Consider the following 22,746-nt stretch of genomic DNA (forward strand, 5'->3'; position numbering starts at 1 on the left):
AGAGGGACTTTTTGAGTTTTGATAAATGGCCATGATGAAACCCCTAGCATTGGAAGAAGCTGGTGGAGGGAGCCCTGCACTTGCTTCGTGGCTTCTCTGTGCACCTGCAATCATACTAAAACAAAAAGCTACTGCAAACCCGTGCCACACGGGACATATGAGCCTGCCCTTTGCTGTAGCAAGGAGTGCAGCTCCAGAGAGATGGCCCAGCTCGAAATCCAGCACTGCTGCCTCTGAGAACGCAACCAAGTGCCTCACACCCCCTGCTCTCACCCTCATCTAGACGATGGGACTCCACCTCACAGAACTGCTGGGTTGTGGCCTTGATGTTCTACAGGGCAGCTGAAGGAAACCAAAGTAGATCCCCTTTGGCACATGGACAGTTTGAGCAGAAGGTCCTTAGAAACAGCACTTACAAAGGGCATGGTCTCTGAACTCCCGGGTCTGCCCACAGACACAGGCTCCAGGAGGTCTCCACTTCCTGGGTGACTTCTGGGGTGCTGTACCAACCAGGAAGACAACCAGAAACGGACACCATGCTGAGATGAACTTTCACAGACTGTCCAGCTCCCATCTGCACTTCAAGAGCCTGTTCATGGCTCCTAAAAGTCACCGACTCTCTCCCAAGGTACTGAAGCCATCTCCCCTCCCCTATGAGGCGATACTCCTTTGGGGTATTCGCTTACTTTCCTTGCAATGGCCCCATTCCGTAGCATAAAGACCAACCGACCAGTGTGCCTCCCCTGCCAGCCTGCCTGTGGGCAGTCACACACCCAGCTTGGCTCCTGGAACAGCAGAGGAGGTCCTCACTCCTGCATCACCATCCAGTGACTGACATCATGTTCCACTCGGGAATAGAGACCCAGCTCCTGGACATGACCACCTCAGTGGGGGAGTCACAGTCACACTGGAAGACCCTGAGCTCTGAGCACAGCCTGTCCCCGTGCTGACGGGCTCTGGGTCCAGCTCCATCTCACATGCAGCATGCCCACAGAGGGCCACACAGACCCTCAGCCCATGCTCCCTGTGGACCAACATGTCCCCAGCTCTACTCCATCCGTGTCCTGCTTTCTCTCTTTTCAGCCTGGAGCCCCAGCTGAGAGAGGAGATGGAGAATCAGCAGCCGGAGCCCACCACACACAAAGGCAGCTCTGGGGTGCACACTGCACCCCCCCCCCCTGTGCTGTTAACTCTAGTAAATGATCGTCTTTTTCTGTTCGTGTAAAGTAACACTACAAATCTCATGGCCATCTGACCCCTTCAAGAGTGCTGCTGGCTACAGATGGGTGTCTCTAAAGACATTTTTAACTGCTGCCCTAATGAAATATGGATGAACCAGAGGCGCGCTCTCTGTAGCTGTTATCTCAAAACAACTCAACAGTTTAGGTTTCTGCTTTGTCGCTGTTGTTCAGTCAACAGCCGTGAGGCACCCAAGGCAGAGCATCGATCACCTTTTCCTGAGTCCCTCTGTGAAGATCACCGTTCCCTTCCTAGTGCCATATTTTATTCACGGCTCATTTTCATGCTTTCTAAAAGCCCTACTTTGCATGCAACTCAGGGATGTATTTATTTAGAAATGATCCTACATTGTCAGCACTTCACACCTAAGTAGCTCCCTGCAGGCTGGAGCGTCTTCCAAGTATAGTCTCTACTTGGGGACTATAATTCATAAGACTCAGAATTTAAGCTCACATCAAAGGCTCATGCCACTCTAGATGCCTGACCTTAGAAGTGATACGATTACAGCTTTGCAGATGTCCCCCCTGGTCCCACCGGAAAGCAAAGGAGAGGTGGCGTTCTCCCTCCATTCTAGGCCTGGACCCTGGAGCCTAAGAGGGGACCAGCATGCCATGGTGGCTCCAGGCGGTGAGGTTCAGTCCTCCACACAGCCCTGTGTGAGGAGAGCCTGCCCTGGGTGCACAGTGCGGGTCCTCCAAGCAGTGTTTACCAGGAAGGTGTGCCTTGGGGAAGGATCAGGGCCTCTGCAAGGCTTAGCCCCCAACAGGTAAACACTGGCCAGCAGTATAAGCCCACCTCACACCCAGTCCTGCACAGTGTGGCCCTGGGTTGAGCCACATCAGATCCGGATCTGAGGCGTAAGGCAACACCCATTGTAACAGACCTGCCTTCACCTCCACTGGAGGATCCCTGGAGCATGAACAGCTACAGGCTCACTTCATGCTGAGGCCACAGCCACACAGCAAAACCCAGAGCTGGGCGACTCAAACAGCAGCAGCTTTGGGAGTTGCTGATTCCTCTGCAGGGGCTGGACTGAGGCCAACCTTGTGCACCCACAGACTGACGCTTCAGGAAGATTACAGAGGGAAAATTAGAACCCTAGAGACAGTACCTGTTTCCAGGGATTTGTTCATACCCACTAAAAAGAAGAATTCTGCTCTCTGCCCCTTACAGTGCTTCTTCACCATGGAATCACCTGGACAAAGCAATAATGTGACCATTAAGAGTAAGTCTCTGGGGCTGGGGGGGGTGGCTCAGTGGTAGAGTGCTTGCCTAGCACGGGTAAGGCACTGGGTTTGACCTTCAGCACTGATAAAAAATAGATAAACAAAATAAATGCATTGTGTCCATCTACAACTGAAAAAAAATTTTAATTAAAAAAAAAAAAAAAGAAGTCCCTGGGGCCTGGGGTGTGGCTCAGTGGCAGAACACCAGCCTGGGGTCAACCCCCGAGCTGCAAAAAAAAGAAAAGAGCAGGTCTCCAGGGAGCTCCACTGCCCATTATCCCAAGTGGGCGTTGGCCACCTCCCATATGTCCATGTGTCCACGTGGTGGGGAGCACAAGCGTCTTCACCTGCCTGCTGCTGGGAGCAGGCGTTATGGTCATTAAGTTATTAAAATGAGATGCCAGTGTCTCCACTAGTCGCTGCTAACAGACAGATGTCACAGACACCCTAGGACGGGGCCATCTGCCAGAGTTGGCCGAGAATCCCAGGTGTGGGCTACCCCGCCCCTGGGCTGGATTCAGAGTGTGGTGGTGCCTTGCTCTTGGATGTCACAGCCAGGAGCAGACCTGCAGCAGGTCACGGGGCCAATTGACCAGATGGAAATCAACCAAAGGAAGACGCAGTCAGCACCTCCAGCAGTGAGAGTGCCTCGGGAAGGGTCCAGCATCTGTGAGGCTGAGCCCCAGCAGCACTCGCTGGCCAGCAGGTGTGACTGCCCACTCACCAATTTCAAAGGTCTCCATAGTCAACCCTCCATCCCCCAGATAGCAACACTTTAGGACCCAGAACAGTGCCCCCAGGTGAGTTCTGAAGCTAGCTGAGGTACACCCCCTCCAGGCCCCTGCAGCTCTCCAACCCACCACGTGCCCTTTCTGAGCCTCGGTTTCCTCATCTGGGGAAAGCTGATTGGCTGACGCCTTTGCAAGCTGATGGTGAAGACTGGAGCTCGCAAGCCCTTGTCCCACAGAGTGCCACCTGTCCATACTGCCATCCCCAGGTGTCAGTGACTTCAGCCACCTGGCGAAACAGACGTCTTCACCACCGGAGTGGCCACCTGCCACGGCACACTGCCTCTTGCCCCCGGCCCACTCCAGAGGGTGTAAACCGCACACTCGTCCTCGCAGACTTCCCGTGTCCAGACCAATACAACGTCTGAGGCCAGCTCCTTCTCTGTAGTCTCATCTGGGTGCTGCATTCTCGGCCCTCACTGGTCACCTGGGGCACAGGGTGTACAAATGAGTCCTGCATCACTCTGTAGGTGACCAATCCCATTGACACGCACCTGATGGACCCTCAGAGAGAGGTTCTGGGGAGTCAGAAGGGTGGACATTGGCTCTCAACCGGGCCTGGCCACGCCTCTGTCTGGTCAGGAGCCGGAGGGCACCAGGAGGATACAGCACAACCACCAACATACCCCTTGAAAACCAGAGCCAGTGGCGAGGGACAGTCCAAGCCCAGGAGGCTCTAATTTCAGTTCTTTCCCAGGGGCTTCTGGGTGCTCGGAGACCACCTTGTGAGGAGACTGGGGATTTTCTGGGCACTGAAAGAAGCACACCATTGGGCCCCTTTCTCTGCTTGGTTGGGAGTCTGTTGCTAAGGTAGCCATGTCCAGAAGTCAGCCCCAGACTTCCCCCTGGGGCTCTGTAGTTATCTTCCTGAGAGGGTCAAAGGCAGTAACAGAACATGATCAGGTGGATGCAAGGACATGGAAGTCAGTGGACACTGGCCAGCTCTCAGGAAACACCCGAGAACCCACTTCAGTTTCTGAGAAACCCAGGCTAGCGGGGTTTCGCCGGCTCGTGTCTCCCCAGGGCAGCAGACACTTCTGCTGGCTCAGGCCTCGCCCACCCGCTGCTCCCAGACCCCCAGCTCTAAGGAGAAGAGCAGGACCAGTCCAGCCCTCAGGGTCAGGGTCCCTCCTTCACCTCTTCAGCCTTTGGCAATTTCCTCACCCTCCGGCAATACCCAAAGCCTATTTCTTTTCTAAAAAGGTCTTTAATAGTGAAAATAAACCAGATGAGTCTGTTTCTCTAGAATGGCTTTAAAACTCGAGTTGACTCTCACCTAGGGACTCGAGATTCCTTTGCTTGCAGCTTATTTTGAAATAAATGAGGCAACCTGGGGTAATAAATTGGCTTTAATCCACGTGTTACGCTGCAGGAATGTGGAAATGAGGTCAGCAAAGTGCCGTGGGGTCTTTGAGGAAGCCAGGCGGGGAGACAGACCACAGCTGCAAAGACACAGACACCTCCCAGTCCTGAAGAAGGGAACAGGCTATGCCTGCAAGCCAAAGGTCACAGATTCACAGACCAAGGGCACGACACAGACACCAGGCATCTCCCCAAGCAGGGTCTTCCACAAGCGCCCGCAGAGCCTAAGTGGGCCTTCTAGGAAAATAAGAATGTCAAATAGACTGTATTATATATAAACAGGAAATTAGAAAGGGGGAACAATAGTGTTTATTGAGACCACATCACGTGTCAGGCATGGAAAAGCAGGGATGGTGGACCCTAAGTCCCGGGCTTCACCAAAAGGATGGGAGGTGCTTGCTCTGACTCCCCTGTGCACCAGGAGCGGCGGGAGATACGGACAGGCCAGAAGAGGGGCAGATGGGCAGCGAGTGAATGCTGTGCCAGCCACTCTGAGACCTAAAGGGATGGGAGGTCCCAGCTGCCTGACCAGGGCTCTTCCCTCTGCCCACCCTCTTCACCATGCCAGATGAAACCATCCAGACCTGAAGCTGCTCCGGAAGGGATGAGGCTGACGTACAGTTGCCCTGTATCCTGAGGAGGTCGAAAAGCCTCACCTGGGAGGAGAAGGGAGGTACAGCACAGGGGCAGAACACAGACCAGGACCAAGACGTGACACCGCAGCAAGGACAGAGGCAGGCCCCAGCACAGCCAGCCTCCAAGAGGCCAGCAGAGCTCTGGCCTCTGCAGTGACCTTCAAGTAGATCTCCCAAGATGCAGGCCAGGGGCACACAGCACCTGCAGGCACTAGGCCATGTCAAGAGGTCCCGGGAGCTCTGGAAAGTTTGAGAGTGAGTCTGTATGTATGATGGGAATTCACGAGAGCGTCTGTGTGTTTGCACACACACACATACACACCTGGTTGTAAAGTATACTCTGTTCTTCAGGTCAAAAATCCACATCAGCTGCATTCACAGATCCCCAACTCTGAGGACCAACAACCACAGCGGCACCGGAGCACGGCTCTACTGAGCAGCATGACAGGGTGGCACTGGGGACAAGGAGTGGGTGAGGGACCCCGGGGCTGGAGTCTTCCACAGGGGAAACAGATGTGTCTCCCAGCAAGACCCCGAGCCGAGGCCACACGTTGTAGGCAGGAGTGGCCCAGGACAGCAAGGCAGATGCCGGGTGCGGTCGCAGCACAGAGCCCGCCAGATGTGTGCCGTGTGTCAGGCTCCCAGCCTTTCACCACCAACAACACCTTCCAGAGAGAGATTTTCTCTTCACGGACTCAGAAGTCTCTAATCAGCTTTGTTTCAAATCCACCAATTTGGAGGTCACGCTCATGGGCACACTTTCAATTACATGCTTATCTTGAGAGAGGGCCAGACAGGATTAAAGTGGCCAGCCTCCAAAAGACAGCAAGAGGGACATGCAGGTGGGGCTGTGGGTGGGTGGAAGCAGAGGGACCTCGGGGCCCGCACAGCTCACAGTCCATCAGGAAGATGAGTTTCTCTCTTGGAAGGATTTCTGTCACCAGCCTCTGCCATTGTCTGGGCAACAAGTTCATTTGGCTGTGTTCCTCAGTGGCACTACCCACAGGCATGGAGGAGGAAGCTGTGCCTCCCACAGCTCCTGCGAAGCTCAGCACGGGCCTTGCTGCTCTGTGTACCACCCACATCCACTTCGCCCCAGAGATGGCTCCATGGCACCTGCTCATGGACCAGAGACTGCACGTGTCACCACTCCCAGTCTGGTGACAAAACATGAGGAAGTTGGTTGACTCTCCACACTTCGATCTTTCTGTGGCCTGAGATGAGGTGAGGCCAGGAAAGTGCCACAGACGTGGAAGTGCTGCTTCCCAAGACAGATGGTGGGTGGCCCAGTCTCTTCCCAAGACCTTATGGGCCAAGCATTGGTACAGCAACAGCCCAACATCACCCATTGCCTCCTTTCCCCCAAGTCACAGGCTGGATGACACACAGAAAGGTGTGGCCTAGGGAACAACTCAGGGCATGAGTGGGGCCAGGAAACAAAGCTGGCCTGATGAAGGTGACATCCTTGAATGTCCCTTTATGCTTCAAACACTCGCTTGGCACCTTCTATGTGCAGAGAGTTGCACCCTTAGCAGGTCTGCCCACTCCTCACCACGCCCTCCTGGGGAGCTTGCTGCTACTACCTGTCCCTCAGTTAGATCACTGAGGCCTGCGAGAAGAGACTGCTTGGTCAGAGCCAGGATGGCAGCCCAGGAAGAAAGACTGCCCGCTCACTCCTCTCCTGCACGCAACGGGCTCTGACCTGGGATGTGAGTCTGGCTCATCACCCATGTCAGGGCTGTGCCTGGACCACCAAGGGCTCCACGTGTCCAGTGCTCAGATATGGTCCCCAAAAGCATGCTTGCTAACCAAAGAGTTCTGAGAGAATGACTCAGTAGGTCCAGATGTGGCTGCCTGACTCCATGCACACTGTCCTCAGCACAATGGTACAGAGCTGAAAATGTGCACAAGTCACATAGATCTAAGCAGAACTCTTAGTGAGTGCTCCTCCTAGTGACTGCTCCTCCTAGTAATGCTCCTCCTAGTGAGTGCCCCTCCTAATGAGTGCTCCTCCTAGTGATGCTCCTCCCTGCTGAATGCTCCTCCTAGTGATGCTCCTCCTAGTGAATGCTCCTCCTAGTGAGTGCTCCTCCTAGTGAGTGCTCCTCCTAGTGAAGAATGTTCCTCCTAGTGATGCCCCTCCTAGTGAGTGCTCCTCCCAGTGATGCTCCTCCTAGTGAAGAATGCTCCTCCTAGTGATCCCCCTCCTAGTGAGTGCTCTCCTAGTGATGCTCCTCCTAGTGAAGAATATTCCTCCTAGTGAGTGCTACTCCTAGTGATGCTCCTCCTAGTGATGCCCCTCCTAGTGGATGCCCCTCCTAATGGATGCTCCTCCTAGTGATGCCCCTCCTAGTGAGTGCTCCTCCTAGTGAAGAATGCTCCTCCTAGTGATGCTCCTCCTAGTGGATGCCCCTCCTAGTGAGTGCTCCTCCCTGCTGAATGCTCCTCCTAGTCAGTGCTCCTCCTAGTGATGCTCCTCCTAGTGGATGCTCCTCCTAGTGGATGCTCCTCCCTGCTGAATGCTACTCCTAGTGAGTGCTCCTCCTAGTGAAGAATGCTCCTCCCTGCTGAATGTATTTGAGTTATCCTGACTGTGGATTGGGTGGAAGAAGAGGCTTCTGGAGAAAGTGACCAGGTCCCAGCTGAAGCCAGGAATGGCCAGGGAGGGGTGCTGCACAAGTCCATTTCCCACCTCCCAGGAGAGCACAGCCATGGTGGGCTGGGAAGCTGGTGGGGTAGCAGTGACACACTAAAACTGTGAGCCATTGAACTTGCCATCATAGAACAATTCATGCTGCAGCCACAGGACCCTCAGTCCTCCTTAGTTACCTCTATTGAGTGGGAAAGGAAGGAGGAGATTTAAGTCTGACTATAAGCTGGGAACACTGCATCTTCCCAACAATAACCCCGGGGGTCCCCAGCGCTCAGCAAAGGTCACTCATCAACTAGGAAAGAGGCCGGAGCTTTTGCCTTGCCAGCATGCCTCGAGTGTGGTCTTGGACACCTGCATGGAAATCACCTGGGAGGCCTGGAAAATGCAGGTTTCTGGGCCTCCCCCAGAACCCCAGGAGGGCACGAAGCCAAAGAGCAATATATGTTCTGCAGTCCACAATACACTTCAAGTTTCATCATCACAGCTGACCCATTTACGGCAGTGGCTCAGTCCCTGAAAGAGTCCAATGGAAGCATCAAGGACTAAAGATGGGCTTCCCCACACCTGCAGGCCCAGACCAAGCTGCTCCACCACCTCACCGTTTGAATTACTAATTCTTACAGGAAAACAGACTTTAAATTAAACTTTAACCTGTGGTCAGTAAGAAACCTGAATTGGATTTTCTGAAGTAGAAAACAATTTGATCTTAACTCCACGAAGATGGTGCATCCTGGGAAGCTAAGTGATGATCCCTGGGTGCAGAACAGAACCCCTCCTGAGCAGAACCCTGCCCCGCAGCTCATCTGGAGAGGAGGCCAAGGAAAGGCCGCTGGAGGCAGGACTGATTTGTCCCTGAGTCAGCAGTTCAGAAAGAGGGCCGCTCGGAAGGGGCCAGGCAACTGGAAAGCTCAATGTGTGGATTCAATCCTTCGCCTGCCTCCTTGGCAACCTCGGATGCCCTAGATTTATCCAAACCGAGGAGAATGAGAGGTGGTGGTCCTCGTGGGTACCTTATCAGCTTCTCCTTTTAGTCCTTTTCCTCCTTGTTCTGCAAGGACTTCCCGGGATATGGGCTCTCAGCCCCCAAGGCCATTCACTGCATGACTGTGTGGGGAGACGGGGAGATGGCTGGCTCACCTGCCATCAAGGGGCTGCATCTCAGCCATGGTGCTTACTTCTTGGGACACTTCAAGATTTAAATACTTCACAAGCCTGGGGTCAGGAGCACAACTGCGTTGAACTTGAAGAGAAAGAATCTACTGTCTCCAGAACTGACCAGCACACCCTCCTTCTCTGACAGCACTCTGCCCTCCTCTCCAGGCTCCCCAAGTCCCTGCTCCTCCAGGACACCATGGTGATCCTTCTCCCTCCCTAGAGCCTGTCCCCTGGTCCTCCAAGCAGGCGAGGTCACACAGGTGTCAGAGATTGAAGTGGGTGAGGCCCGAGACACCTGAAGGGTGCTTGAGGGGGCACATGAGAGGCCCCAGGCATAGACATTACCCTCACCCCTCTGCTCCCTGGGCCCTCCTCTGTGGCCGCTGCTGTTTGTTAAAAGATAGCATTTCTATGAAATTCAAATAAAATAACAAGGCCAGATATTTGCTGAGGGCTTCTAACATGATGCTGATTGTCTGGTCTCACTTATGCACTTGTGCCCCTTCCTCCCAAATGCCATCCGTCTTTCCTGATTAGTCTGGCCTTTAAACCTCCTCTGGAGGGCCTGCCTCTCCAAGACAGCAGCCGTGTGCCGCAGGATGACAGTCATTCTTCATGACACAACAAGGACTCAGAGTGTCTGAGGACATTAGAGCTGGGCGCAGTGGCATACGCCTGTAATCCCAGCGGCTTGGGAGGCTGAGGCAGGAGGATCACACATTCAAAGCCAGGCTCAGCAAAAGCAAGGAGCTAAGCAGCTCAGTGAGACCCTGTCTCATCCCTGAGCTGGGGATGTGGCTCGGCGGGCGAGTGCCCGAGTTCAATCCCCCGTACCCAAAAAAGAGGACATGAGAAGCTCAGGGTGGTGGGTGACAGTGACCTCAACCAGAGCAACTGGGTCACATGGCATGGCACCTGAGCATCGTCTTGGTCTGCACTGAATACCTGGCCCTGGGGTCAAGGCAGGGGCTGCAGAGACCACGGTTGGATGTATCCTCCTTTCTGAGGGCCACCTTCTAAGGGAAATGGCCCAGAGGCAGGAACAGGAGGCAGGGTCAGAGCAGGTCAGAGGTCCTGGCCTGCTGGATTAGAGAAGGGAGCACAGCAGAGGGACCCAGCTGCTTCTTGACCTGGGAAAGGCAAGGAGCACAGCCCCACAGCTGGGTTCTGGCCAGCGGGGCCCACTGGTCTGCTGGACTCCGGGCTGCAGAACGGTCCATTTGTGTGGCTCCAGGCACCAAACTGTGGTAGTTTGGTGGCAGCAGTGTTTTGACTCACGGCTTGGGATTCTCACTCTTGAGATCTGAGGAAATCAGTTGTTGCCATGGCAGCTCTGGGATGGAACCCAGGCCCCCCTGCCAGGCAGCAGCTAGACCACGGATGGTGCCCTGCCCTTAACCTTCAGTCCCCATGTCACCTCTACCACCTTTGGTTTCTCACCTTTAGGTTTTACCTGTGCTCTATGCTTTCAGTCCACAATACTGAGTAAGCTGCCAGCCCTGAGGCAGGTAGCCGGAATCCAGCCAGTCCACCCACCCATGGCTGTGTGACCTTAGGCCAGCTACTTAGCGTCCCTGTGCCTCAACATCCACTTCCCACCTCATAGAATGTAACAAGTTAATAAATGACAGCTCTTCAGAGAATCCCCGCTCTACAGGCACGGTAGCCAACTGGCAGCTGTCCATTAGCTGGATTCTTTCTCCAAGACACACATTTGGGCAGTATTTCCCAGCCTCCCTTGGCTTCATGTGGCCTGGTGACTGTGTTCTGGTCAGTTAAGTTTTGGACAGAGGTGACGTCCCCACTCTGAACATGGCCAGTAAAGGCCTCCTTCTACTACCCTGACTCCTCCGTCTGCCGTGAGATGTTGGTGCCCCGGGAGGCTCCAGAAGCCACGAGTTGAAAACACAGGGCCTGGTGTGCCAGAATCCCCAAAGACCTACAGGGTAGAGACCTCCCCCCGCCCCCCCCCACCCCCGGACACCAGCAAGGGGCTCGGAACCTGAGGGGCGGCTGACACTTGGGCTTTTGTATCACATCAGCAGGTGCTGGGTGACAAGGACACTCGTGCCTGGAAGTGAGAACTGCCCAAGGCCAGGGCCTCACTCAGGCACCAGGCAGTGGACAGCACAGGATCACAGGTCCAAGGCTAGGAAGATGGGACCAGGACGTGCAGGGGCCACATATTTCCTAAAGCTCTCACCTACCATGACTGGGAAGAGAGACTTGATACCTACCAAGCCCACAACTCCAGGGGGACATGGGGAAAGCAGAAAGTCAGCAGCATGAGCTGGGCAGAGCACTCGCCCAGCATGTGGGAGGCACTGGGTTCGACCCTCAGCACGGCACACAAATAAGATAAAGGCCTGCTGTCCAGACACAACTACAGAAAACTTTTTTAAAAGTAATCAGCAACAAAATGAAACATGGCGAAGATGATGTTAAAAGCAACAGCAAAGGAGGAGAGGCTCCTCAGACTTGTTGGCTTTCAAGCATCAACGAGAGGCCAGGGATTCTAGGAACGTGGGCTTGAAGGGTGAGAAAGCTGCTTCCAAATGGTGAGGTTGGAAGGCTCCGTGGGAAGACGCAGCCCTGTGGCAAAGGACCATCTGCTCTCCATCCCAGCCCTGGGCCTCGAGACAGCCACCCTGGCATTGAGAGATGAGGGTCTGGTGAGAAAGCAGGGCAGCAAACCAAGGGTGGTAATAGGGCCCCAGAGAGCTTGAGACCACCTACCAGCAGAAAGAACTTAAACGAGGAAAATGGAGCAGACCAAGTGGCAGACAGAAAAGCACCACATGGTCTCACCTGCACACGGGAGGGAAGACTCCGAGGCAGAGACCAGGATGGTGGCTGCCAGCGTCGGGAGGAAGCTGCCCCCATCAGCTAGCTTCTGGGATGCACAACACAGCTGCGTGGCCACAGCCAATCATGAGGCAACATGTATTTCAAAGTGGCCAAGAGCACTTCCACACCATGCCAAAAAGTCAGTGTGTGAGCAACGGGAACACCTGACTGAATGATCCCCCGGGGAAAGCCAGCATCGGAGCGTGACACTGGGTCCCAGCAAGAGGCACAATTATTATCTGTCAAATAGAAACCTATTAGAATTTTAGCAGAAATGTGTGGCCGAAGAAACCACGAGTCCTGGGGGGAAAGGCCTCTCTGTTTGAGTCTTAAACAAGCTCAGGACACCAGGAGGTCACAGTGGCACAGCCTGCTAAGGATGGTGCCACTGCCACAGTGAAAGGGAAATGCCCAGGCAGGGGCACCATGCCAGGCACTCCCCTAAAGGCCCAGCCCACCACGCTGACAATGCCCCTCATCCACAGAGCCACTGCCAGCACAGAGGGTACCTTCGTGCAAACTTCAAAGGTGCCCTGGGGTGGACCACAAGCAGATGTCCCCTGAGAAGGTGACTTAGCAGAAGGTGGCCCACGCACCACCGAGTGAACACCCTGAAGGGTCCTAGGCTGCAGTCACTCTGGGCACAGCTGCTTCCTATCCTTCATCTGTCATCTCCTACCATTCTTGCAACAGTCCCCTGAAATAGGCACTGTCACCGCCGTGTGAATGTGAAGAGGGTGGGTGGCCAGTTCCCACTCAGCCAGCAAACCCCAGGAAGGCCAGGGTTTCCAGCCCAAGGACAGCTCCTCAGGGAAACAGGGACACAGGCCAACTCGGCTCCCAACTTCATACACTGGGCTGCAGGCGGCCCCCTGGAAGGAAGGGAGCCAGGAGCCGGCTGCTCAGCCCAGGCTGGGAAGGCCACCACCTACGCATGCAGCCCGGGACCAGCCCCAGGTGGACACTCTGGCTGTACTTATTCTTTGCACTAGTGGTTGCCACACTCAGAAGGGATTCAAAGCAGTCACATCTGAAAGGACAATGGGCCTGGGGTGGCAGCGGAAGGCGGCACTTCCTGTGGGCTTTTCTGAGGCTGAACAAGGAGCCCTTTGGCTCCGGGTCCAGGGAACAAGCTCACATTGTCTCTGCACTGAGGGGCCTTGGACTCCCACTGCTGAGGCAGGTGATGCAGAGACACCCAAAGGGCTGCCACCTGCTCTGCCATGTCCCCAACATCACAGAAGTTGTCCCCAGCAACAGACAGCTCCAAAAGTTCACAGGGAGCCAGGGAGGTTCAATGGGAGGGAAAGAACTGAGTCCCGCTCCTCTCAGGGGCACGTGGCTATGTCACGCTCAGTAATTTTTATTAAATGCACCTGGACGGTGGCTGTTTCCTTCCTAGAGCTACACACCTGCTTCAGAGAGAGGCCTAGGCAGGCCACGGAGCTGGCTTCTCCAAGGAGAGAACGCCCTCTGTGGGTCTGAAGTCGTAATGGCAAGAGCAAGGACTTCAGCAGAAGTGGACCATCAGAGGGATTCCAAGAAAGCAAGATCCAAAGGGAATTTCGCAGAGCCTGCATCTCACTGGATGAAGACTTTTATAAAGGCCAAACAAAAGCCAATCACCCAGTAAAGGCACAAAGATCTCCCAGGCCTGCACTTGGAATCCTTGAGCAGGAACAGCCCACTCACTGCTCTGCAGCCTCACCCTGCTACCACTGGCATCGCCAGCAGCACTGGGGTCACTCAGAGCAGAGACAGCACCCTACAGGATGGGAGAACCGCTCACTTCCAGACCCGCAGGGCCTCGAGAGCATGGCACAGGGTAGGGGAGGCATCCTGTACCCTCAAGCTGCAAAATATGGCATCAAAGGACTCACCCAAGAGAAGAATCAAACCCATCAGGGAGTCCACGCACGCAACGGAGCCCCGAGGCCCGCCTGCTGGGCACAGCTTGGGAAGCCAAGTGAGCACCCCCACCTGAGTGTACTGCCAAGCCCCTGGCAGAGGAGCCCACTGGCCCTCCCTGGGACATGCAGGGAGAGCCATCACCCTCCATGACACCCATCCTCCTGTTCCAGGACACTCCATGTCCCTCTGTCCAGCCCTATGCAGCATTGGGCTTGAGGCAACCCAAGGGAGAAGGGTGGCCTCTGAAGAATCCACAGGACAGCAGCCAAGGCTAAGACCAGGGTGTGGAAGGAGGGAGGGAGGAAAGAAGGGGCCAAAGGAGCAGCAGCAGCCACAGCGAAAAGTACGAGCTATGACACACCATGTCCAGTTCCAAAGCCCAAGGCTGAGACAGACACGCCTCCTCTGGCTCCTCTGCAGCCATCTAATCTGACTGGACCCACCCGGCGCCAGGACCTCCTGTGCACAGATGTGAAGCAACGAAGTCCTCCTCTCCCCCTTCATGGGATCAAGCAGCAGGGTGGTCCAGCTAAGAGCTGAGGACCTGGGCCAGGTTCCAGGGTGCTTAGCAGGGGCAAGCCATGACAGACGGAGCAGAGGCAGGGCTGCCTTAGCAATGGCATCAGCAAGGTCACAATGAAGTGAGGGCTGCAGGTTGTAGCCAGGGCTGATGGGGACATGGTGCTGGTCTTTGTAAACTGAGGCTGATGCATGGCACAGGGTGGACAATGAGGCCCAGAGAGGTTAGAGGAGTGGCCCAGGACCTGACCCCTAGCCAGTGTTCTTTGCAACTCGTCACTTGGTCAGTCCATCACAGCACACAATAGTGAATAAAAGGAAGTATCTGTGTCATGGTTTAATGAAGGTCACCTTTGGCGGGTCCCATGAGAAGATGCACCTGTCCAAAGTGCCCTGCGTCATGGCAAATGTCAAGCCTCATGGGAGATGGGACATGGGTACTGTAATACCAGCAGGGCCAGCGCTGCCCCATGGTTTGTCCCCGTCTACTCCAAATCAAGTCAAGATAAGGAGCTGACGCAGGCACATGTGGGTCTTATTATGATGATCTGTGTGGGCGGAAGACTCTTTGGAAATGTGAGCTGCTTTTACTGATCTTGAACATCAAATCAACAGAGTATGCTTGTGAACAAAAGCAGCTTCAAGAAAAAGGATCTTTTACTCATTAAAGGATGTCTTCAAGAGCTGGGGATGGGGCTCAGTGGTAGAGCACTTGCCTAGCATGCGTGGGGCACTGGGTTCAATCCTCAGCACCATATAAAAATAAATATATAAATTAAAAGTTTTGGTTTGGTGTACAACTAAAAAAAGTATTTTAAAAACTGCAATCATGGGTTGGGGATGTGGCTCAGAGGTAGAGCACTTACCTTGCAGTTGTGAGGCATTTCGTTCAAGCCTCAGCACCATATAAAAATAAATGTATAAATTAAAAGTTTTGGTTTGGTGTACAACTAAAAAAAGTATTTTAAAAAACTGCAATCATGGGTTGGGGATGTGGCTCAGAGGTAGAGCACTTACCTTGCAGTTGTGAGGCATTGCGTTCAAGCCTCAGCACCACTTAAAAAATAAATTAATAAACAAAGATATTATGTGTCCATCTGCAACTAAAAAAATATTTTTTAAAAAAAAATTGTAATCAAGTTTGAAAGGCAACCTCAATGTAGAGTCACACCAAGAGCAGCCTTAGGCAGAGTGACTCCCTGGGACACCTCTGGTTCCCACAGAGCCTGTGTCCTGGTGCCTTGGGGAAGTGGTAAGATCCCTGCCTTTGCCATCTCTCCCTTATGTCTGCACACAACAACTACTTGGATGAATGCACCTGGGTAGTCCCAAGACAGGGTCAGGAAAGCATGGCTGGATTCGAGGGACAGACCTGGTCCACTTCTCCAGTCACATCACTGAAGTCAAGACAGCCATGCAAGTAAACAGCAGACTTGGTTCAGCTCCTCCTGGGGACCCACCCACACCCTAAGGAGGAGCTTCGATGCCTTGGTGAGAACACAAGGAACCCTGGGTGCATTACACAAGGGGGAGGTGACCACAGCGCTTCCCGGGGAGTGCCCACAGACTGGGAAAAGCAGGGTCCAGGCACAGCAGACCACACCCACAGAAGGAAGAGGAGGCAACTCCGGAGAACCAAGGCTGGGAAGTCTCACTGGCTGGATCAGGATGAGGGTCCCACTCTGACATGCCCACAGGGGGCAGGAGGACGGGTGCCATGATGTTCTTGACAGGTGAGTAAGGCACGCAGAAAGGTCAGGGTGTCGGTTTCAGGTATGCAGGGGCCAGGTACAGGGGGCTCCCCTGAGACCTCTGGGAAGGGTCTTCCTCAGATCTCCCCCCAGACAGGATGGTCCTTGAAGATAAGCACCCACACCTCTGCCACCCTGCAGAGCACAACTTGGCGGAACAGATGGAGGTGCAGAATGAATAGACTTATGAATACAGCAGAACAGATCTACTGATAAGTTATAGAGAGGCAGGAAAGAAAAGGATTATGGGGTCAAGGTAACTCAAAATCCCTGAAACTACCATTTACATTTACTGCAGATTGTCCATCCCCAAGGGCAGCCGTCTCCCATTTCACTTTGGTTAGCCTGTGGCCATGACGCAAAGCACTGCAGAAATATTAAGAATCATACTAACATATGCAAATGTTTTCATCAGAAGATTTGTGATCACAAAACTGCTTTCACAATTATGTTTCCAGTGAATTGGAAACTTGAGAACCTGAACTTACCATGGTGTTTGCTGTTTTCATTTTTAATTTGACCACTGTAAAATAATCCTCCTTCTACCAGCATTTGAGAAAAGATGCTTTAGTCTATGAAGGCAAAAGCCGCATTCTCTAGGTTACAAACAAAGCCTGTAATTACAGCAGGTCATCTCATCACTCCACTCACAGGTCGGGTGGCAAGGAAACCTAGGTGGGCGTGCAGGTCACAAAATAAAATTTCAACTCTGATTCCACAACTGGGACACAATTCACTCATTAAACTTTAGATGTCATGCATGCAACCCATGCCAGTCTCCACAAAGAACACCTGTCAAACGCAGGCTTCTATTACTGGCAGAGCTATTCCGGGGGGTAAACAGGGCCATGCGATCCCAGCAGGTGCTGTCCAGGTCAGGATCGGAACCACCTGGCTGGGCACAATTCAGGAGCCACTTGTCAAAAGGAACGAACTTTATTTTTAGAACACACACACCCAGCACCACACAGCTCTTCAGGAAAACCCTCAGAGCCCAACTGCCACCATCAGCTTCCCACAAGCCTCTCAACCTCCACCACTCCTCCTGCTCTTGAGGCCAATTGGCTGGGTCGCGTGGGCGGAGCCAAAAAAAAGTCCCCCAATGAGCAGCTCCGTGGTCTGAAAGGGCGCGGAAACAACCCAAGGAGCAGAGGAGCCAATCAGTTGGCAGCTAGAAGTTTGCTGGGGCCTCTGTGAGCCAATCATCAGCTGGCAGCTGGAAGTTTGCTGGGGCCCCCTCTGCTGGGGCCACTGTGAGCCAATCATCAGCTAGCAGCTGGTGCTGGCAGCTGGAAGTTTCCTGGGGCCCCTTGGCTGTGGCTCTCAACAACCTGGGGGCAGGGGCGGGGCAGGGAGGAGGTGCAAGGTAGAGCCCAGTGAGTAGGGGCAGGAAATCACCCAGGAACACAAATCCCCACCTACCACAGAGCCCAGGAGCTGGAGGGCCACCCACACATCTTAGCAGCCCTCCTGCAGACCCAGACCCCCTCACAGCCTCCCCAGACTCATCCAACACTGGCTACCTGCTTCCCCCCACAAAGGCTCACCACCTTTCAAATGGGCCCACTCCGTCAAAGGACAGCTGCCAGACACCTCTGCTGTCACGCACACCCTTGCTGCTCTGTGCCATGAGTGACGGAGCTGGCAGTCCCTCCCCTCGAGGACTTACCTCTCACAGGAGTCACACATTGACACCTTACCAACATGTGACTCTAATGCTGCTCCTGATTCTGGACCAGTGAGACAGCCGGTCAGTGCCACATGAATGAATGAGGAGAAGGCCACTAACCCTGAATAGCAAATGTATCTGGTTGGAAATGTAAGTTTTCAGGGGCCACAATGACTCAAAAAAATAAAGATTGGGTTAACTTCACTTTGTACGTCTTAAGTGGGGACGGATTGCACAGAACTAGGGCCGCCACCCAGCCCCCCAGGAACCCTAAGGCCAGGAGAAGAGAGCCAGATCCTCCCCTCTCTGCTGCTGCCCTCGCTTTCCTGTCCTTTGAGCACACAGCAGATCCCTGACCTCTGCTGCCACGCACACCCTTGCTGCTCTGTGCCATGAGTGACAGTCCCTCCATGAGCTGGCAGTCCCTCCCCTGGAGGACTTTGCTGCCTTACCTACATGTCTCCAAGAGCTCAAACCCATCGACCACAGCAGGGAGATGCTGCCGCCGACCAGAATCTCACCCACGTGGTCTCAGGACAAGCACAGACCAGAGGCTGAGAAATTAGCCTGAAATTGACATGGGAGAGGCAACATAGGCTCTGAGGCCTCCAAGGGCACAGTGCAGAGTATCTGCACCTGCTGAGGAGGGCATCGGGGTCTCGATGCCAGAGCACCAGGGGCTCAGCCAGCTGGTCTTCTAAAGCCTCATCCAGCAAGAAGCTCTGTGATCCTGCTTGTTCCCATCGCTGGCCAGTGATCCTGAGGAAGTGTCCATGAGTGGCTGAGGAAGCAGCAGCACGTCACAACCCATTTCTGAGCCATCAAAAGAGGCAAGTGGCCAACGGGGACGAGGAGAGGGAAAGGAAGCAGGGCACAGGCCAGAGGTCACAGGAGCAGCAGAGTACACCACTGCTACTGGGCCCTGGCTACTCCCCAAAGCCGCACACAAACACTTCATTCACTGTCCAGCCATAGTCCTTTCCTGCCTCTATTAGGAAATGGAAGCTGACCCCAAAGTCTGCACTCAAAGAAGCTCTGGTGAACTCTGATTTTGAAAGAGAAATTGGGGTTTGAAAGCCTGAAGCATCTGATATTAAAAAAAAAAAAGTGCCTAATTCTTGCACCTAAGTCACCCGCCAAGGCCTGTCTACCACAGTCAAGAAAAAGCTACACAAGATGCCCAAGGATGGTGTCCACATGTGGCCCCCCATGTGCCTGGGACCCACCTGTCCCCAGGGGGGCTGCCAAAGTCTGGGGGTAGTGGGCTCTGCCTGGGCTGCCTGCAGCTGCTCATAAACTCAATAACCATCAGCATAAAGAATGACTCCAGCTCCAGCCTACCCACCCTAGTCCAAATGTCACCCACGCTTAGACGCAGAAACCTTGCTCTGCCTGGTCTTCAGAGCTCAGAAAGATGCCCACTATAACATCAAACTCTAAATTTCAAACAGCAATAACTGAACTTCTAATAGTTCTCCAATCAAAATGTCAAGATCTGATTTCAGTGATGGAGATGGAACCCAGGACCTCACTCCACCACTGATTCGCATCCCCCTAAAACTTTAGAATATTTTTTAGCAAGGAAAAGTTTTAATGAGCATACTAATTTGGTTCCCTTTTGTACACTGATGTCTTTGTTTTGAGAAGTGAACAAGTATCACTTGTGTCACTGAACAAAACAATCTAGTTTGGATCCCATGTTTGGAACTGCTAGAAATCGATGACACATCCAGAAACAGACAAGAGCTGAGATGCCAGGCTGCTTGGAAGGTTGCAGGGTGGTTGTTTTTTCTTTTGTACCAGGGAATGAATCCAGGGGTACTTAGCCACTGAGTTATGTTCCCCAGCCCTTTTTATTTTTTTATTCTAAGACAGGGCCTCACTAAGTCCTCAGGGCTCAGTGAGTTGCTGAGAGTGGCCTTGCACTTGTGATCCTTCTGCCTCAGCCTTCCACATTGCTGGGATAAAGGTATGCACCATTTTGCCCAGAGAGATCAGTGTTTTAAATGCAAGATGGTTTTTGCTCATTCACAGTTTTTTGTGTTTCTTGTAATGAGCATGCATTGCTTTGGGGAAAATAAAAATCAATAAGAGAAACTTCATCTCAGAAACAAATGAAGCAGGAATTGTTTCTGCAGCAGAAGCCAGCTTTCCCTCTCCTCTCCGAAGGTCCCACTTCTCCCCGGGACATCTCAGGTAGGTAGTAAGGTCCTGGGGGCAGTGTCCTGAGGTTCAGCCCTGCAACACCAACACAAGTATTCCCAACCTGGCCTTTACCTCAGAAGCCTCCTACGGGTTCCAGCAAACTTAAGTGTTAAAACCTTGATCCAGGGCTGGGGATGTGGCTTAGCATTCATGAGGCACTGGGTTCGATTCTCAGCATCACATAAAAATAAAATAAAGATATTGTGTCCACCTTAAAAAAATAAATATTTTTTAAAAACCTTGATCCAGTTTCCACTGAGATTTTTGAAAAGATTTCTGAAAAGATTTCAAGAGCCATTCTTTCAAATGTTACAAAAAAAAGAAAAGGTGGTTTTCAATGGGATTTCACAAAATAGGGATGAAAGAAATTAAGATTATTTCAGTTTCTTCTGCCAAGGCTAACACTTCACTCTTACACTTCAGGGTTTCTAAATATGTAGGGTGCATTGCCTACAACCTAACCTAGGTCTGCTCTGAACCTCAGCCCCACTCTGCAACTCCCAATCAACCAGCAGCTGGGATCACACTGTGAGAGGGACCCACACCAAGGTTCTAATCCTGAGTGCCGTAGAACGACTGTGCAAGCTAGAACAAGAAGCAGGTCCCTAGAGCTCAGCCGCATCAGAGTGGAAAAGAGGACTGAGCAGCAGCCTGGGGAGGAGTTCATCCAAGGGACTCATAAGAGTGCAGCTGGCGCTCTGGAAGTTCTGCACCATTGCAGGCGCTCCATTCCTTCCACAAAATGTGGTGTCGTGTTTGCACACAGACTCCAACTCCACAAGTTGTTTCAGATGTTTTACCCTGTTTGATCCACAGGCAACATTGTCAGTGCAAAAGGCAGTAATTACACCCCCCAATTTTCCTTCTTTCTTCTTTTCTTTCTTTTTTTTTCATATTTTTGGTTTTTGTTTTGTTTTGTTTTGGGTTTTTTTTTTTTTTTGGTAAGCATGAGAAAAACTGAGGTTCAAGGTCACAGAGCACAGAAATCAATCTCAATTGAACCTCAGAGGACCTCATCTGAGCACAATACAATTAAATTTCTCTTAAGATGCCCGGATATTCATGCTTTAATCAAATCAAACTGGTGTCCCTACGTACTCCAAATTAATTAGGTCTGCTTAGGGAAGATTGCAACTGAGAGTTTCCTGCAACTTGCTGTATGGCTTGTGCCTGGGGCCAAAAGCTTCCCTCCAACACACTGGAACTGCACCGGCCTGAGTCAGCTCCATCCTACATGCGATCAAACTGAGGCTGAATCTAGGCCTGGGTGCAGAAGGCCCTCTTCCAGTGTTAATACCCTGGTACTCTCCAACTCCCATCTACGCCCCAGCCATACACACTGCAAAGTGCTTTCACACAGCAACGCTGAGGCCATGTTCCAGGAAGTGGGCTCCGGGAGTCTAGTGGCCGGCAGACCTCTCCTGGACCTGCAAAGCCCCAGCTTCCTGCCGTCCTGTGAGATGGTGGAAGTCCTGTCATTGTTGGCAGTAGCCATCCACTTATGGCCCCATGTCGACACTGGTGGTTGGCAGGTGGCCCATGCTCGGCAGTGGAAATGGAGTAGTCTGTGCTGGCCCAGCGGCCAGGCGTCACTGTCCCAAGTCGGAAGTGGGCGGTGGAACCGGGCGCGGAATCGGGCGCCCAGCAGCCGCTACGGAGCTGCTGGCTCCAGCTCTCCCTCCCACTCCCCACCAGCTGCCTGCGTCCCGGGGTCCCCAGCCACGGCCTGCGCCTTCCCCGCCCCGCGGACACACGGGGAAGGGGTGACCGCGGGTCTTCGGGACCCCAGTCACCGCACTCTGGGGCAGGGACTGCAGGTCCGCGCTGTGCCTGCAGCCAGAGGCCCGCCCTGCCCTCGCCCCGCGCAACAGGCGCCCTGCCTCGGTTTCCCTCCCCTCAAAAGGCGCCCGCTGGGCCCGAGTTGCGACCAGACTCACTCCCAGGCTTCAGGACTTCGAGGGCAGCGCGCTCCCCACGCGGGATCCCAGGTGCCTACCTGCGCGATGGCTCCCGATGCCGCCAGCCGCGCCCTGGAGACCCGCGCCCGGCATACTCAGGGCCCGCCGCTCCAGCCGCGCCCGAGGGAGGGAGGGAGGCGTAGGACGGGAAGTGGGCAGGGGGCTGACGCCGCAGGGGAGGCTCCTTCCTCCTCCTCCGCGAGGCCGGCAGTTTCCTTTCCATCTGTGGCCCCTGGCACGTTCGCGCACACCCAGGCACGGGGCTGGCGCGGGTGGGACTTCAGGAAGTTTGCTCTTCACTCTCGCCAATTTCTGGGGAAGTGCAGCAGGAGGGATCGGTGCCCCAGGAATGAAGGTGGGGAGGCCTCCAGAAGCCTGGTTTGTGAGGGGCCAGGGATGGATGCAGCAGAGAAGGCGACAGATGGCAGAGAGGGGAGAGTGGAGCAGCTATTCTGAAGTAAAATGCAACTCCGACTTTTGAATCTCTGGCAGCACTGGGCTGTGATCCATGCCAAGCTCCTGGGCACTGGTTAGTGCCTTCACCCCTTCCTTTTGGCAGTTGGAGAATGCACTTGTTACAGGACAATGGGAAGTGACAGACAGAGTTCCTGCCCTGAGGAGCTCAACTCTGGGCAGCAGGCACCAAGAACATTGAGAACTAAATAACATGCCTTAGTGTTGGCCAAGGGCAGAGGCATGGCACAAACCATGCTGCCGCAGGTGCTCAGGGTCTTGTGAGGTCAGGAACACCTTCTGGGAGAATGAGAGGGACTTGTTAGAACTGGATACACGGGCCTTGTGGGTAAATCCACAGGTGCACGTGAAAAG

General features: G+C 53.6%; 1 protein-coding gene across 1 annotated transcript in view; it reads right to left on the bottom strand.

Moving 5' to 3' along the window:
• The window catches only part of Disc1 (DISC1 scaffold protein), a 193,430-nt gene extending 171,391 nt beyond the window's left edge, over positions 1-22,039 (bottom strand). The window contains exon 1 of the mRNA XM_026413137.2: positions 21,957-22,039. Within this exon, the coding sequence (XP_026268922.2) occupies positions 21,957-22,011 (55 nt within the window). The 5' untranslated portion in view covers positions 22,012-22,039. The remainder of the gene's footprint in view (positions 1-21,956) is intronic.
• Positions 22,040-22,746: the final 707 nt, after the last annotated feature.

Source organism: Urocitellus parryii, chromosome 9 (genome assembly GCF_045843805.1).
Source record: "Urocitellus parryii isolate mUroPar1 chromosome 9, mUroPar1.hap1, whole genome shotgun sequence".
Classification (NCBI taxonomy): domain Eukaryota; kingdom Metazoa; phylum Chordata; class Mammalia; order Rodentia; family Sciuridae; genus Urocitellus; species Urocitellus parryii.